At 43.6% G+C, this 18,821-nt stretch overlaps 1 protein-coding gene across 2 annotated transcripts in view; it reads right to left on the reverse strand.

Moving 5' to 3' along the window:
* Positions 1–18,821, reverse strand: part of HADH (hydroxyacyl-CoA dehydrogenase) — a 47,440-nt gene that overhangs the window by 5,496 nt on the left and 23,123 nt on the right. For both annotated transcript variants that reach the window (XM_022567096.3, XM_030760086.2), the window contains exons 2-6: positions 18,479–18,607; positions 17,220–17,377; positions 10,529–10,655; positions 6,597–6,686; positions 1,864–1,936 (exon numbers count right to left, since the gene is read on the reverse strand). In XM_022567096.3, coding sequence (XP_022422804.1) covers positions 1,864–1,936; positions 6,597–6,686; positions 10,529–10,655; positions 17,220–17,377; positions 18,479–18,607 — 577 coding nt within the window. The remainder of the gene's footprint in view (positions 1–1,863; positions 1,937–6,596; positions 6,687–10,528; positions 10,656–17,219; positions 17,378–18,478; positions 18,608–18,821) is intronic.

An 18,821-nucleotide genomic window follows, 5' to 3' on the forward strand; every position in this document is an offset into this window, starting at 1 on the left:
TCTGTCATTTATATGCCACCCAATCTATATTGCTGTATTTTTTATAGCAACCCAAGCTGACCAAGACAGTGTCATCCAGAGAAATTCTCCACAATGAGTTCGGAAAAGGCTGGGCTGAACTGCCTTCATGGCTTGACTCTGCTGGCAGCGGGCGGGGCGCGGCACTGCACGCACTGTCTCCTCACCCTCCTGGACAACACAATACTTGAGGAGACCAGTTTGGAAAAGACACAAGGTAACGGGAAATCCTTGGCTGCCTGGGGGAGCCTCACTAAAGGCAGGCTGACCGGCACAGGGAGACTGGGGTGACAGGGAGGAATCCAAAGTGACAAATGAAAAGACATGGCAGCGAGACAGGATAATCCAGAATGCCTTCAGGTGTCAAAGAAGAACGGATGCAGTTCCGCCAGCCACTCAGAGCAGGCTAACAGAGGCGGGGTGGCAGGCGTGCATGTGAGCACCCCCTGCGCTGGCTGAATGAGGGCAGAACCTTGAGGTGGCAGAACGGACATGGTAAGAAGCCTGAGGTGTGAGGAGTCCAGACCATAGTGTGGCTTCCTGGGAAACAGCAGCCAGACATGACCCCCAGCACCTCCAGGGTACTGAGGGCGCCGCCAAGGGCAAAGTAAGAGTACTTCCCCTGTGGGGTCAGATTCCCCTCCGAATTTCACCTCCCAGGTGGCTAGTGATGGTGAAGGTTAAAGAGATTCCATCTGCTTAGAAAAGGACCACTGCTGGTAAGAGGAAAGTAGAAGATAAGAAAATGACTTTCAACTTACAACCAGATACATGGTTCAGTTGAAAATATATCAAAGTGACAGCATGTTTCAGTGAGAAAGACACCATTACGAGGTGGATCACCCACATGCTATATTCTAAAACATTACATTACAAAAAAAACTCTGCCTTTCAAAGTAGGGCAAAATGCTTCATGCTGTCTTTGAGGTGTAATTAGGCATATTTGTTGATAGATAAACACAGAAGTGTTGGTTTGATCTTGGAGCAAAAGTGAGGCAAATGCCTCCATAAAACACAGAGAAAAGTTTTAATATTTAAAGCAGATTTTGAGGAAGAAAATATGCTTTCATCTCTCTGGAAGAGCTAGTATAAATGTTTTGTTTCAAAAATGACATTCTCAGGAGCAAGCATTTGTAAATGAAGTAATTGAAAACAATTACACTTGCTTTTCATCCAGTCCTATTAAGGCCTGTTTGCCTTTGAAGCAGACATGATAGTTACCTTTCCAGAAATGCGGTAGGTAAGGTAGGCAGGAGGATACATGACATTTTATAACCTTGGACCATGTCCCAAGTCTACTTCTGCAACAGGGAAAATGATTCTTTGTCAATCAACAAAGTATTGAGAAAAAACCATTTCAGACCATTCTTAAGGTTAAAAAAGAAAATGCATCATAACATCACTCAGTAAGGATGGACGAGGCTGTTAGAAACATTCCTTGTCACACAACAGCCTTGTTACTCATTTCCCTTCTCCTGTCTCAATTTTAGAACCTTAGGGAATTTTAAAGGTTTCCTAGCCCTGTGACTTTTACATCTACATCATCATCATCATGATTATTTTAAGCAATAAACCCTTTAACCAGAGATCCAGGATATAAATCCGTGTTGGCCTATGATTGCTCTGGCTGGGACTGTAGTGGGGGGGCTGTCCCAGAGCCACCTCAGAGGGAATCCAGGGGGGCCTGGGAGCACAGTGACAGAGGCATGGGGGCCCAGGGTCAGGCTGATCCACAGAGCCAGAAAACAGAAGCTCCTCCCCTACGCCTCATGGCCCATCCCTTCCCACAGACCCTGCGGGAGAACTCCCAGACTCGCTGCACCCAGCCTGGGTCGGGACAGCTACCTCGTTCATACAGCCTGACTGCTTCCATGAGGTATGGCACCAGGAGACGGTTCACAATAAACCCAGGAGTATCCTGTCAGAGGAGAGAGAAAAACAGTAGACAAATGAATTTTCCATGAACTTTATCTTTTGTAAAGTCACCAGATCACTCCTTCTCACCCTGGACTGTTACCCACATTTATCAAGCTATACATTTTCAAAATGTTTTAAGGTACCAAGACAGTCTCACTTCTATCTCACATGACAATTTATCCAACAATTATAGTACCCCATAAGCCCCTACTGCACGGACCCTGAAATAAAGGCAGATAAGGCAGAGGGGTCACTAGAAAGAGCATGGCTTTGGGGGCAGGCAGATGTGGGCTCGAATTCTAATATTCTCTGACCTTGCATCATTCTGAATCTCAGTTTCATCATCTGTGAAATGGGAATAGTAACTTCCACCTCACAGGTTGTGAAGATAAATCAGAACACATAAAATGCTGTGCATACAGCCCTCCCCTCAAATGGTAGTCCTTTTACTCCTCTTCTCTCCCACATCCCTTTCAGGAGTCTAGAAAAAGTAACAGTCCATCTTGAACACTCCTCGTAGGAGCACGACCTCCCGGCTGCTCAGGATTTTCTCAGGCTCCAGCGCACAGCACAGGATGGTGGAGCTGGGGACAGGTGCCGGGGCAAACAAGCAGATGCTAACAGATCGATGGCCTTTCACAGCTCACTGCCGAAGACTCTCTACCCTGATGACTCCTTGTACTGCACATCCCTTCTTCATTTCCCCCCTCATTAAAATGCTTAACCATCTCTCCTGGAGGCCTAGTATGGTGTCTGGATTCTACCTACTGATCTCTTTTGGAAGCTTGTGGGGCAGGCTGGGTTGGTTAACTTTTTGGTGGTACTTATGTGAAGTTGATTTCCACTAAGTAAATGGAGCCCGCTCTTTTAACAAAAGGCTGTGATCCTCCTGCAGGAAGAAATCTGCACCCTGGCCCCAGGCCTTGTGTCCTGTTTCAAGCACACACTGGACACTCCATAAACATCTGAATTAAAGACGCCCAGCCTCCTGCATTACTCTTCCAACTCACCAGACTGCACACCGTAGCCACAGGATTTGTAGCTCCTTTCACTCTGGACAAGCTGAAACCACGCCTACCTCATCTCCCAGGAATACAGAGATGCACAAAAGAGCTTTATCAGTTTAACCAAGACTATATTAATATAACCATGTTGATTTAATAACTAGGGCATGGAAGCACTTAAATGTCCATCGACGGATGAATGGATAAAGAAGATGTGGTACATATATACAATGGGATATTACTCAGCTAGAAAAAAAGAAAGGAATAATGCCATTTGCAGCACCATGGATGGACCTAGAGAATCTCATACCGAGAGAAATACATCAGACAGAGAAAGACAAATATCATGATATCGTTTATATGTGAAATCTAAAAAAGTGGTACAAATGAACTTATTTACAAAACAGAAATAGTCACAAGTGTAGAAAACAAACTTATGGTTACCGGGGGAAAGTTGGGGGGGGTGATAAATTGGGAGACTGGGACTGACAAATACACACTACTATATATAAAATACGTAATTAATAAGGACCTACTGTATAGCACAGGGAACTCTTCTCAATACTCTGTAATGACCTATATGGGAAAAGAATCTAAAAAAGTGGATATAGTATAACTGATATACTTTGCTGTACAGCGGAAACTAATGAAACATTGTAAATCAACTATACTCTAATAAAAAAAATTTTTTTAAATAACTAGGGCAAAAATGCTTTTCAACTTCAAAAAGTTTATTGTAGAAATTCAGGATGGGGTAAGGTACCTGAATACATGAAGCACACCATATACAAGGTTAGAAGTCAGAAAGCAGCCTGGGAAAAATATTTTCTCCATATATAATATATGGAGTTTTAAAATCATTTACATAAAGAGCTCATAGAACTCAATAAGGAAAACATGCTAAAACTCACAAAATATTTAAAGAAATATTCATTAGAACAAAATAGCATGTTGCCAGTAAGATTACTGGCAAGAGGTTTTTTCCCCATTATAATATTCAATGCTGTTGAGGATGCAGAGTGATACTCTCAATATTGGTAGAATGTAAAGAGACACAGTCCTTTAATTAAGCAGTTTAATTTTATATAATCACACAACTTACATTTTTCATACACATATATTTATTAAATATACTTTACTGTATTTATTATATACCAGGTATTGTTTGTTCTAAGTACTTTACAAATATTAATTCGTTTATTCCTCATAATAACCCTGTGAGACAAGTACTATTACTACCTCTACGTGAGGTAGAGGATACTGAGGCACAGAGAGGTTAAGTGACTTGCCCAAGGTTACACATCTAGTAAGTGCCAAAGCCAGGGTGTGAACCCAGGCAGGCTGGCTCCAGAGTCCATGGCCTTAACCTTTTCACACCACACTTTCCCTGTGAAGTCTTACTAGGAAGAAAGACACATCTCAGGCATGTTCATGCCATTCTTCTGCGTCGGGTGTTGGTAAGCTACAATCCTGCAGGCCAAATCCAGTTGTAAATAAAGCTTTAGTGGAACACAGCCACACTTCCCTGCTGGTAAGGTCCATGCAGCAGAATCGAGTAGTTGCAACAGAGACCATAAGCCCTAAAATATTACTATCTGGCCCTTGACAGAAAAGTTTGCTGACCCTTGTTCTATGTGATTGCCCTCTGCCGTCTGGGTGCCTCAGCAAGAGCTTGAATAACTGACCCTGAGAGACTCCCCAAAAGCCCTAAGGTATCACCTAAAAAGAGGTGTAACAAGGGCAATTTTATGAGACCAGAGTTGCCAGGCCTGCATCTGCCATGGCCAGTCTGATGGAAGAACGAATCATCACTCTCCATGAATTAATGACTGTGCTGCTGAAGACCATCCCTGGCTTGTTCCCGCACCTCCATTTTCATACCTGGCTTTTGATCTGCTGCAAGCTGATGCCCTTTCTAACATTATGACTACTTTCTGCCACAAACAAAGCATCAACTGGTAAGAAAAAGTGCAACCATACCCTCTGGTTATTAATGTGATTTTTTTTTTAATCCAAAATATTTAAAACCATAAAACTAAACCAAAAAAATGAGATTCCCTAATATAACACTACAGACCTCCACTGGGGGGACTGGCATGTGGAAGACTATTGGGGTCCACACCGACAGATGACTGATTCAGATGATTCATGAACAATTTGAGTTTTCATGGGTTAATAAAATATTTGAAGTTTGAGTTCAAACTTGAGACTATTTTAGAAAGCAAAACTATGGTATGAGAAGAACCACAATGGTATTTAAAAGATTACAGTCAACCAGCAATTCCACTCCTGGATATATATCCGAAAAAACAAAAACACTACTTCAAAAAGATACATGCACCCCAATATTCAGAGCAGCACTATTTACAATAACCATGACATGGAAACAACCCAAGTGCCCATCAACAGACAACTAGCTTAAGCAGACATGATATATATACAATGCAATACTGCTCAGCCATAAAAAACAATGAAATTTTGCCATTTGCAGCAACATGGATGGACTTGGAGGGCATTATGCTACGTGAAGTCAGACAGAGAAAGACAAATACTGTATTATATCACTTATATGTGGAATCTAAAAAATACAACAAACTGGTAAATAGAACAAAAAAGAAGCAGACTCACAGTAATAGGGAACAAACTAGTGGTTACCATGGGGTGGAGACAGGGAAATACAGGGGTGGGAGAATGGAAGATACAAACTACTGGGTATCAGGTAGGCTCAAGGATGTATTGTACAATACGGGGAATATAGCCAATATTTTGTAGTAACTGTAAATGGAAAGTAACCTTTTAAAATTGTTTAAAAATAATTTTTTTAAATAAAATGATTATGGTCAAAAAAGTAGATAACATATTTATAAAAATTTGTAATGGAATTCTGTGACACAATTGTCCTTTCAGAAAAACAGCCAAGTCATGAAGAAGTGCAGTCCCTAAATCTGCGGGGAACTAAAGAGGAACTACAGCAAATGGAGAGACTGAAGGTAATCAAAACAAAGTAGGTGACAGCACCTGGGGATAATTTTACATATAATACCAGGTATCTCAAGAAAGGGGAAAAAGGCCGGAGGCAAGCTTTCCACCCACCACACTTCTTACTGAAAAACAAAACAACACAAACAAAATCATACGCAACATTCCACTGAGAAACAGCTTCATTTTCTGCTACCTTGGTTGAGGTGGGCTCTACCTCTCTCACACCATTTCCCTAATCACCTGCAGTGTTCTTTCCAAAAGGGAAGCCCCAGTTTTCTGTTCGGGATTCATGTGCCACCAGGCTGTGCCTGACACACAGGGTTCTGGTTCCTCAGGGCCCAGAAGAAGCTGAAGCTGATGGGGTAACAAAAACCACTGATGGAAACACAACCACTCATCAAGAGACAAAAGTCAAGACCCAGAGAGAAATCCAAGTTTTCGATTTAGCTGAAGCTGTGGCTCCATTTGGATCGCAGACTATCCACCTGATGGCCTGGAGCACGGCTTAGGAGCATGGCTAGATGCAACTTGCTCTTTACAGCCTGCGGACAGGCCTGCAGCAAAAGTGGCCCACATCCCACATCATCCTACTATGGAAGAATACTACCTGGAATAAGTCAGGTTCTGAGAAAAGTCACCCCCCCCCCCACCTTTACCAAGCTATCCATACTCTACCTTGCAAGCAACAGGATGCTTTCCCAGCGTTTTGCTGAAGTCTACCAGAGATTCAAAGGTCTTCTGGCTGGTCATTGGTGTTTTAATGACCTGGAAACGTAAAGCAGAGAAGAGTTATAATCAGAACGTCAGCAAACAATCTCAACAGAACAGTTCAAGGAAGCACTGATCAAATATTGCCACACAGGTGACAAAAATAATTTCAGTTTCAGATTAGGATTTCAAGCCAGAAACAAAACGTCCACTTTGAGATAGTGGACTACAGCAGAACACACAAAATCAAGGCTTAAAATATAAATGTGGGGACTTCCCTGGTGGTGCAGTGGTTAAGAATCGCCTGCCAATGTAGGGGACATGGGTTAGAGCCCTGGTCTGGGAAGATCCCACATGCCACAGAGCAATTAAGACCGTGCGCCACAACTACTGAGCCTGCACTCTAGAGCCCGTAAGCCACAACGACTGAGCCCGCGTGCTGCAACTGCTGAAGCCCACGGGCCTAGAGCCCGTGCTCCGCAACAAGAGAAGCCACCGCAATGAGAAGCCCGCACACCGCAACGAAGAGTAGCCCCTGCTCGCCACAACTAGAGAAAGCCCGCGCACAGCAATGAAGACCCAACGCAGCCAAAAATAATAAATAAATATATTTTTAAAAAAACCATACGTGTGTGTGTGTGTGTGTGTGTGTGTGTGTGTGTGTGCAAGAGAGTTCTACAGGTTTTGTCACTGAGACAGACCTGGGTTCAAATACCAATCATACCACTTACTGGCTCTGTGACCCTGGGAATGTTTCTTGAAATTGAAATGACATTGAAATCACTCTACCTACCTCAAGGAGTTAAGATGAGAATGGAATTAGATTAGGAAGTAAAGCATTAAGGGCAGCTCCTACGAGGGCTGAAGCGCTCAGTAAATGCTGGCTTTTATTAGCGTTTTACTTGCTACTGTTAATTATTTCAGGGAGGTAACTGGAAGTCTACTAGAGTGTAACAACTGCCCTTAAAGTACTCTGCATGAAGTCACACCTTCTCTTAGCATACAGATGAGAAGGAGCCTCAAGAAAACAGAGGTGCACTCAGGTCACCCAGGTCCTGTGGACTCTGAGGTGAGTAATCCCCCATTACTGCGCCCTCTCCCACACAGATGCCCCAAAGCCCAACAGCTCCCTTTGCCTCAGGACAGGCTCATCCCAGAGGAAGGCTTTCATAACCAGCAAACACCAGCCAATGGCTGGGGCCTGCCACCTGCCAGGCGCCTCAGGAAGGCCCCTAGCGGTCCTCCTGACCTTCTCTATGAGGTGCACTGCCAGAGTATGACTGCTACCCTCCTCACAGTGGCTGCTGGGCTCTACCGAAGTCAGCACCAAGGGTTACACCTGGCAGTCAACTCTCAGGCGTTGTCAGCAATTAGATTTCAGCAAACGGAGAGAGACCCAGATGAATTTAAACTTAAAAAAATATATAAATTAAATATACAATTTAAATGCCAGTTAAGGGACTTCAACCAGAGTCAAAGCAAACAGGCTTGGCTTCTACATCAGACCCTTTATATGAGCCTAGGCAAGTCAAATCAACCCTCTGTGCCTCACCTTTCTTATATGAAATTGGGATGATGACATTTGACACATCCTCCCTCTTTTAAGAGGGCTATATGGTGTAATGAGCTAGTGTCTGTGCAGGATGAAAAGCTCTATATAAATGAAGAGAATCATTATCATTCATGTTTTAATGTGATCACAGCTTGGGGTGTGGGACTACGTTATGGCACTAAGGGAAGTAAATGAGTGGAAACAGAAAAAAGCACCATGAAGATGGGGCTGAGGAATGGGATGAAATGGGCCAGAAACTGCTCTGCAGGCATCACAAATCAAACAGCTACAGGAGAATTATTCAAGAGGAGGTATAAAACCACCTCCATCAGAACCGTATAGATTGAGCTAGGACAAGGCCTGCTAATTATGGAGTTTAAAAAAATAATCTGTTGGCTTAAAGGAGTCAATAATATAGTTTTGTTTTGTTTTTTTAATAGGAAGGATGCATATTTACTCATTCGTTCAACAAATAGCAATGTGCTACATATATTCTGTTCCAACACAGGGTCTGAAAAAATATACATATACACACATAAATTGAGCCCAGCCCCAAGGAAAGAAGAGCCACTCAACTTATGGTTCATTGTGGTGCTTACCACCAGCAACACATACATGAATGCTCAAGTTAAAGAATAAAAGTTGCATAAAGAAGAGCATTTTTGGAAAACACTTTCTAGAAAATGTTAACACTTGCCAAGCATTAACTGTTAACAATCAAGGTGCCATATTTCCAAAGACACAGATGGACATTATCAGATAAATGCAGTTGAAGACAGTATTAGAGTTTGAAATAAATCTACAAAATTTGTCTGTATCTTCGAAACACATTATGTGCATGATATGGTAACCAAAAAAGTAATTAGTCCCTAAGTACTGAAATGCTGAAAATTCCATTCCACTTCCTTGCTCTTTTTTGTATAAGGAGAAATGCTGTTTCTTCTAATTCCCTGTGCCCCTCCCTTTCATTCCTTAACTTCTTCAAAAACAGCCTTAGGGGTTGGCAGTAAATTGGAAGAAAATAAGAAGCAATGTTAGTGGAACAGATAATTCCTATTGCAAAATGGGTCAGAGTCGTCCTTGAAAGAGAACTGTAAGAAAACGTAGTCACCCTTAAACTAGATGCTAATGCTTATGTTGTGGGGGGAGGGGACGCGGGAGGGGAAGGGGCCTGGACGAGAAGGCAGCAGTGGAGAAAAAGACCCCGCCGCGTGCCCAGGGAGCCCGGGCCAGTCTCCGGAGGCCTGCCTGGATCCACAGCCCCACGCTTCGCGCATGGCAGTAACTCCGCAGCCTCAGCACAAATGCTACTTTAATAGCAGCTGCTCCTCAGATCCTGTAATGAGCCCCCCTATTAACGGCAAGTTGCCACATTTCAGGTGCAAATTATCTACAGTGACTCCACCTCCCTGGTACCTAAGACTCCAAGCAAGCAAGCAGGAGCAGCCCAAACAGGATCGCTGGCAGCCCTCCCTGGCCACTTTCCTCCACCTCCCAGGTTTGAGGTCGGGAGGTTCAAGGCTACTGGAAGCTGCTTTTTAATTTTTTTTCAACACCTTTATTGGAGTATAATTGCTTTACAATGGTGTGCTAGTTTCTGCTGTATAACAAAGTGAATCAGCTTTACATATACATATATCCCCATATCCCCTCCCTCTTGCGTCTCCCTCCCCGCCACCCTCCCTATCCCACGCCTCTAGGTGGTCACAAAGCACCAAGCTGATCTCCCTGTGCTACGCGGCTGCCTCCCACTAGCTGCTTTAATAGGTCTGATTATAACACATGGGAGCTGTGCCTCCCCTGGTGACAATATCAAGGCCCCGTTATCTGGAGCTGAATTCACCCCGGGAACAGCGGTCAGGGCATATTACAGCGGCTCCTGTGGGAAACCAAGCTTCTAATAGAATTCCACATCCAGCCTAGACACACTGACCTGGACAAGACAATATGAACATGGGTGGCTCTCCCCTCCGTGGTCTCATCAAGCTAGTGGTCTTCAGTGCTGCCTTCCCGGTCTGATGCCTCTCTCTACACTACCTATCAGCTACGGCACAGACAAGTAAGTGACATTCCACAAACTTAACAGCCCTCCTGGACATCACTGGTCAGAACACAGGGCTGCAAAGAAACAAAGCACAGGGGCCTTCCTAGATATTAGGTGCTGTTTCTTCCTTTGGCTCTGAAAGGAGAGTCTGGCCAGAGAAACCCAAGCACAAGGACAACCCTCCACCCTGCCACTAAAATCTATCCAGTGCAATCCCCAGTGGCAGGGAGGGTGCGACTCACAGAAGCAGGGCTGAGGGCTGGCAGAGCAAAAGCACGCACGCACAAGTAGACACCCACTGACCTCCACAAGTTTCATCAGGGGCACTGGGTTGAAGAAATGGAGCCCGGCAAATCGGTCCTGTCTGGTGGTGGCATTGGCTATGCTTGTGATCTGCAAAGAGGAAGTGTTGCTGGCAAAGATTGTGTGTCTGTGGAGAGAAAGACAGTAGAGTATTGAAATGAGTCCCATCTTTGGAAACAGTCAGGACTCCTCTCAGGTGCAACACACAAGGTGACTGCTTACTGCCCAGGTCCTGTCCTTTCCTGACCCTAGAGGAAATCAGGGAAAAGACACAGCTTCACACAAGAGGCTGAAATCAAGTGACCTGTTTCATTTAAATTTTGAAATTTTAAATTCAAAAGTTACCTGTTCCAAAAGCTGACGTATTCTTTACCAAACCTTCCTTAATTTTAGGGAGCAAAAATTCTCCTGGCTACTTGCATTATTTAATTCACACAGTATGTGAGAAACAAAAGGAGGCAACAACGTCAGTCACAAGATGAAACTCCAAGTGAACAAAGACTAAGGAAAAACAGGATGCATCACAGACACTCAAAAGAAGCAAAAAACTGTGAAGAAACACCTGAATCCTTAACAAGAAACATCTGACATAAACATGAACTACAATCTTTTCCCCTCAAGTGAAAAGCTTTACTTTTCCATTGACTGGGAATTCAAATGAAAACAGAAAAAAACCAACATGGTCCAAAAGAAGTTTTATGGTTATACTAATAGACTTGGGGAAGGAAGGATACACGTATACACATCATAAATGTAGTTCAAGGCATTCTTATTATTATAAAATCTCCTTAAAAAAGCAGTACCATATTCTTTTGAGTATATAAAATATTAAATTATTAATTTTAAAAATCCATACTGACTTAAACCCAATTTAATTTTTTAAGACCTCAGTAAAGTGGGGTGCCAAAGGCAGGACAGGCAAATATTTAAAGAGACAGGCAAGACTTACGAGCTTTCCTACAGCACCACCTCGTGGATAAACGTACACTAAATGGCCTAATGCTAACTACAACCACAAGGGCCTAGTCACAGCACAGGAAGGGGAGTGGTTCCTTACGACCAGATTGGGGGTTCCTGCTTGCTCAAAAGGCAATACTACAATCTGCCTGAAATCAGGGGCAAGTGGGAAGGAGAAGGGAAGGGAGAAGAAACTAGTGATTTGGGAAGAGGAGAGAAGAGTGAGGTGAAAGCAGCTGGTGTGCTAGGTGGTGGCTACCAGAGGCTGAAAGAGGACCCTTCGTGTGCTCAGCCCAGGAAAGCACTTCACTTTTTTTTTTTTAATTTTTGTTGCGGTATAGTTGATTTACAATGTTGTGTTAGTTTCAGGTGCACAGCAAAGTAAATCAGTCATACATATATGTATACCCACTCTTTTTTAGATTCTTTTCCCATATAGGCCATTACAGAGTATTGAGTAGAGTTCCCAGTGCTACACAGTAGGTCCTTATTAGTTTTCTATTTTATATATAGCAGTGTGTATGTGTCAGTCCCAATCTTCCAATTTATCCCTCCCTGCCCCTTACTCCCCCACCCCATAACCATAAGTGTATTTTCGACATCTGTAACTCTATTTCTGTTTTGTAGATAAGTTCATTTGTAGCCTTTTTTTAGATTCTACATATAAGTGATATCATATTTGTCTTTCTCTGTCTGACTTCACTCAGTATGACAATCTCTAGGTCCATCCATGTTGTTGCAAATGGCATTATTTCATCCTTTTTTATGGCTGACTAATATTCCATTGTATATATGAACCACATCTTCTTTATCCATTCCCTCTGTTGATGGGCATTCAGGTTGCTTCCATGTGTTGGCTATTGTGAATAGTGCTGCAATGAACATTGGGGTGCATATATCTTTTTGAATTAAGGTTTTCTCTGGATATATGGCCAGGAGTGGGATTGCTGGATCATATGGTAGCTCTATTTTTAGTTTTTTAAGGAACCTCCATACTGTTCTCCATAGTGGCTGTACCAGTGTACATTCCCACCAGCAATGTAGGAGGGTTCCCTTTTCCCCACACCCTCTTGAGCATTTATTGTTTGTGGATTTTTTTGACGATGGTCATTCTGACCCGTGTGTGGTGATACCTCATTGTAGTTTTGATGTGCAATTCTCCAATAATTAGTGATGCTGAGCATCTTTTCATGCGCTTTTTAACCATCTGTATGTCTTCTCTGGAGAAATGTCTACTTAGATCTTCCACCCATTTTTTGACTGGGTTGGTATTTTTTTGATATTGAGCTGAATGAGCTGCTTGTATATTTTGGAGATTAATCCCTTGTCAGTTGCTTCATTTGCAAATATTTTTTCCCATTCTGAGGGTTGTCTTTTCATTTTGTTTACAGTTTCCTTTGCTGTGTAAAAGCTTTTAAGTTTCATCAGGTCCCATTTATTTTCGTTTTAATTTTCATTACTCTAGTAGGTGGACTGAAAAAGATCTTGCTGTGATTTATAGATCAATGGAACAGGATAGAAAGTCCAGAGATAAACTCATGTATCTGTGGTCACGTAATCTATGACAAAGGATGCAAGAATATACAGCGGAGAAAAGACAGTCTCTTTAATAAGTGGTGCTGGGAAAACCGGACAGCTACATGTAAAAGAATGAAATTAGACCACACCCCAGCAATCCCACTACTGGGCATATATATACCCAGAGAAAACCATAATTCAAAAAGACACATGCACCCCAATGTTCACTGCAGCACTATTTACAATAGCCAAGTCATGGAAGCAACCTAAATGCCCATCGACAGACAAATGGATAAAGAAGATGTGGTACATACAATGGAATATTACTCAGCCGTAAAAAGGAATGAAACTGGGTCATCTGTAGAGACGCGGACGGACCTAGAGACTGTCACACAGAGTGAAGTAAGTCAGAAAGAGAAAAACAAATATCGTGTATTAACACATATATGTGGAATCTAGAAAAATGGTACAGATGAACCGGTTTGCAAGACAGAAATAGAGACACAGATGTACAGAACAAATGTATGGACACCAAGGGGGGAAAGTGGTGGGGGTGGTGGGGTGGGGGTGGTGGTGTGATGAATTGGGAGATTGGGATTGACATGTATACACTGATGTGTATAAAATGGATGACTAATAAGAACCTGCTGTATAAAAATAAATAAAATTAAATAAAAGAAAATTATAAAGAAAATCAATATAAAGCAAGATGCTATTAAAAAAATAGATAAGAAGCTGCTGTATAAAAAAAAACCACAAAAAAAATAAAGCAGATTCTCAATCTAGTCCATTAAAAAAAAAATAAAAGCACACAAAAATGACTGCAAATAAAAACCAAAACAATGAAATTAGAATACACCCTAACACCATACACAAAAATAAACTCAAAATGGATTAAAGACCTAAATGTAAGACTGGACACTATAAAACTCTTAGAGGAAAGCAAAGGCAGAACACTCTCTGACATAAACAGCATTTCACTTTTACAGCACAAGAACACTGACCTTTCTCAAACAACTTCTAAGTTGGCCAACTTAAAGGCCAGCTGGAGGGGCTTGTCGTTTTAAAAAAAAAAAAAGACTTTTTTTAAGGTTTAACATTCTAGTTTTCAAAGTTTCTTGCTTTTTGGTCTGGGGAAAATAATATAAATTATCCTGTCACATAATATAAACCATCCCCCATCACAGAAGGCAAGGAGACCCTCTGCAGTAACAAGGAGTGGCTGACATGCCCTGAAGCACACCAGCAGGGTCTCCACAACCCAAGGCTGTGCTAGCAGGGGTTCCACACCACCCTTAAGAAAAGAAAGGGCTATCTCAAAGGTGAGGGTTACACACTCATCTTTGATGAGTGTGGTATCTTTTTATAGGACATTTGAAGGGCAACTCATCTGCAAAAAGGGGAAACAAAGGCACACTGACTGGAGAGCACGTTTCGTCAAACAATGAAGTTACAGTCGGCCCTCAGGATCCACAGGTTCCGCCAACCCGGATCAAAAATATTCCAAAAAAAAAATTCCAAAAAGCAAAACTTGGACTTGCTTGTGATTTACATAGCATTTACATTGATGTGGACCATTTTTTAAAAAGTCTTTACTGAATTTATTATAATACTGCTTCTGCTGTTCATGTGTTTTGGTTTTTTTTGGTCCGCGAGGCATGTGGGATCTTAGCTCCCTGACCAGGGATCGAACCTGCACCCCCTGCACTGGAAGGCAAAGTCTTAACCACTGGACTGCCAGGGAAGTCTACATAGCATTTACATTGTATCAGATATTATAAGTAATCTAGAGATGATTTAAAGTATTTGGGGGATTGTGTAGATTACACGCAAATACTATACCACTTTATGTAAGGGACTCAAGCATCCTCAGATTTTCGTATTCCCAGGGGGTCCTGGAACCAACCCCGACAGATACAGAAGGAAGACTACATCAGGGCCCAGTGCCGAGTGTCTCCAACCCAGGACATTCCCAGCACACATATTACCAGAAGGAGAAAGATGTCTCCTGCCGACAGACCTCCACCGCCACCTCTCCCAATCGGCCAGGCTGGCTCTGCTACTAACAGTGTCTCACACTGCCTTCCTTCAACACAAACACGATGTATGTACATATTATCTTCCACAAAAAAGCACACTCTCACATTTTCCTTGAAACACTTGACTCTCTAGGACCATCTTTTGTTTTTCCCTTTCTGATATTCACGTACCAAAAAACTTTCCTCTTAAATGCACTAACAGAAAGTCAAAAGCACAAGCATGATGGTCACTGGCAACACCCCCAGGTGTGAAGAAGACTAGAGGGGGTGGTGGACTGTGGTGGAGGAGAGCCCATGCTTTGTCAAAAGGGGGGAGCCAGGACTCAGCTGGGGTGGGCCATGGGCCCTAAGGAAGCTTTTCATCTGCATGTCTTATACTGCAGCTAGGGAATTTGTGCTCTCTTCCAGGATGCAACTGTTTTATCAGGGCTTCCAAGTGGATCTTTATCACTAGAATATATTTTCGTCTCCCATTATAAGGATCTAACTGCAAAACTAAGCAGTTAAGTATCTCAATCAAGCTGTTTTATCAATTAAAAAAAACACAGCAACAACAATTCAGCAAACATTCAATAAAGGCGGTGATCTAAAATGAAGACGAGAGTGTGGAGAAGGATGGCTGGGGCCAGAAGCAAAGTCACATCTACGGCGTGCTTACTACGGGTCCTGTCACGTGTCACATCTGTTTTATGACATAAACTTAGGTGAAAGAGGCTAGTATAGTGCCTGACATACAGTAGCCCTCCGGAAATGTGAGCTGAGTTACACGAGTTTCCCAAACAACCCTGTGCAATAGGTACCACTACCCCTATTTCACGGACAGGGCAACTAGTCTTAGAGTTAGAACTGGGAAGGTCTTGGAAATTATTTACCCCTAACTCCTGAACTCAAATTACAGATGATAAAACTGAGGGCCAGAAGGCGTTCATGACTGTCCAAGGTCAGAGAGAGAAGTGGGGGGGGCCTGGCACCAGGCCCCAGGCCACCTGACTTTCCCCTAACAGTCCTTCCCTTACTCGACGCTGACAAAAGAGGGCAGTCAGACCTGTCACTGTCACGAGGGAATGACCAACGTTCCAATAAAGACCAAACTGCTTGACAATACTCCCTTTTCTGGGGGTGTGTGTTTTACTGACTCAGAGGGCTCCCCGCTGACTTGGGAGTCAACGCCCCTACCAAGACAGCCTTCTGTTTCTGTAGATGGTGCTGCAGCCCCTAAATGCCCGTGTAAAGCACATGAGCATGCTGGTCAGCAGAGTGACACACAGGTGACAGAAACACAGGCCTCTTCTCTTTGTCAGGACAGGGCCTCTCCGGCCACCAGACCATAGAGCTCTAAGGGCTGACAACCCAGCAGCCTGGTATGCAAGTGTTTCTCTTTAGCCGGTGCTCACTGGTGGCTGCCTAAGAATTACTGTTGTCATATAATCTTATTTGACTTTGAGTCCCAACCAAGAAGGGTGAAGCGTGGCCAGGCAAACCACAAGAAGAGCATGAATGAATACATCAGGTGTCAGTATCACCAAGAGCCACACGCAGAACTAGAGCTGCACATGTGCACAGCTTGCTGACACTGCACAGACAGTCCTGAGCCCGGCGGCCCTGTGCCTGACCTGCATGAGGCTGGCTCTCCTCTCCCACCCTTTGCCAGGAAGCTGGGTAAGAACTCAGTGCTCCTTAAAGGCTCCCAAGAGTGTTGTGATTTAACCCACAGAAAGCTCAAAGCAGGAGGGTCCTAGAAAACTGTGTAGACAGAGAAGCATTCCCTTCAATTACATCATTCTGTTGGTTCCACCCAAAAGAGGGGACACACCAAACTGCTCTGAGGTTGCTCAGCAGACATTTAAGGACATGTCCGAGTGCCTCCATCCTCTGGCCTGGGAGGGTCCAAGACAAAGACGCTGCAAGAGATGAAGGCCTGTCCCTGGATGGGCCCTCCATTTCACATGGGAAATTCCACCCTAATTTGGGGACAGGGATCAGATCAGGGCAGCCCAAGCCTCGGGAAGCAAACTGGGGGTGGAGGATGGAGAACAAAGGAAACAGTGTCAGCTCTTCTGGAAACAGCTGTAGGGTAATAAAAAGCCTTAGTGTCAGAAGACTCCTTCCCAGGAGAAAAGCCCAAGCGCCCAGGAGGAAGCCCCCAGACCCTACAAGATCTCCCACAGATCACGTACTCGGCAGCAAACTTGTCCAGCCTCTTGAAGAGCTCGCTCTTCACCCTCAGATTCTCTACGATGGCCTCCACCACCAGGTCTGTGCTGTGGACCACGGATGCTGCGTCCATGCTGGTCAATATGCTGCTCAGGGTCTTCTCCATGAACTCATCGCCAGCCTAATGCAGTGGAGTAAGAAGAGAACAGTCACTGGGCTCACTAGAAAATGGTGTGTGACTTGCTGCTAAGGCGAGAGGAGAGAGGAGGGCGAGGATACCCCAGACACAACCTGAATGTGTCCTGAAATTCTGAGAAATAAAACTCCCTGCGTTTCTTCTTAGGGCAGACAGCATCTCAATATACTTCTGGACACCAGGGCAAGAATCAGCCTGTGCACAATCCCAACTGCTGGTCAGCACACTGTCGTGTGTCAGTCATAATCTTTCAAGCTCTTAGTCAGCTCTGCTCCAGTCACTAAACTGTTTGTTCACAGCACCTGTGTTGGCCTGTTCTATCTGTTCCGAGTGAACAGCCAGCCAGCCATGTACTGTTCCATGACGGGCTTCTTGGAAGCCTGTAATTTGTCTTCCAGAAAAGGGTAAAGGCTGAGCTCAGCCCCATCCATGAGTCTGAGAGGCGGTGCTGACTATATCCCTCTAGTAGGAGGCAGGGAAGAGCCCAGTAAGGGCAGGAGCGAGGAGTAAGAAAGCTGAACTCAGCAGTCGCTCATCAAATAATGATCGCCCATCACGTGCCGGCAACAGGTGGTCCAAAAGCACGCCAGACACAGTCTCTGCTCTAAAAGAGCTCACAGTCCTGTCTTTTCCTCATCTGTGCCTCCAGGTTTCCACAAAGAGACCTCGGTTAGGGCAGAAGCAGACAGTGCCCCTATCAGCTGCCATTTTACTTCAAAATGTAATTTGCCCACGAGGATTCAAAATGGTCACAATCAGCTAAAGGCATCCAAAGTCATCAGGAAATAAACAACTCTCAGAGCCGTTCAACAGAAATATAACGCAAGACGATAGGTGATTTAAAATGTCTACTGGTTGCATTTTAACAAGCGAAAAGAAACAGGTAAAATTAATTTTATTTAACCCCAATATTTCTCATGGACTATTTAGTGATTATGTTATTATACTGGCCTAAAGTTAGGCCTATTATACTGGCCTAAGGTTTCAATTCAAACAAATTGAAAAAGCAAGCAAAGGCGAGAACACCCTTACAAATGTGAAGTGGTCAGAGGACTGGTCTTGAGGACATGGACGATAAGAAATTACCTTGGGGTTTTCTGCAAACTTCTTCTTGGCCACTTTCCGAAGGCTTTCCTCAATTCCCTTTCTAGATTTTGCCAGGATGTCCTCTGTTTGGTCCACCAACACTACTGTGTGGCCAGTTGCTGCAGCAACCTGGAGCAAAAAAAAAAAGCAAGAAAACATAAAAGTTAAAAAAAAAAACAAAAACAGTAGATGGGAATTCCCTGGTGGTCCAGTGGTTAGCACTCGGCGCTTTCACCACTGGGGTGCAGGTTCAATCCCTGGTTGGGGAACTAAGATCCTGCAAGCCGTGTGGCGTGGCTCAAAACAAAAACAAAGGAACAGTAAAGTTTCAAATTCTACATGA

The sequence above is a fragment of the Delphinapterus leucas genome, chromosome 5 (genome assembly GCF_059928025.1).
Source record: "Delphinapterus leucas isolate spDelLeu-1000000601 "Yukka" chromosome 5, BTC_Dleu_Yukka2, whole genome shotgun sequence".
Lineage (NCBI taxonomy): Eukaryota > Metazoa > Chordata > Mammalia > Artiodactyla > Monodontidae > Delphinapterus > Delphinapterus leucas.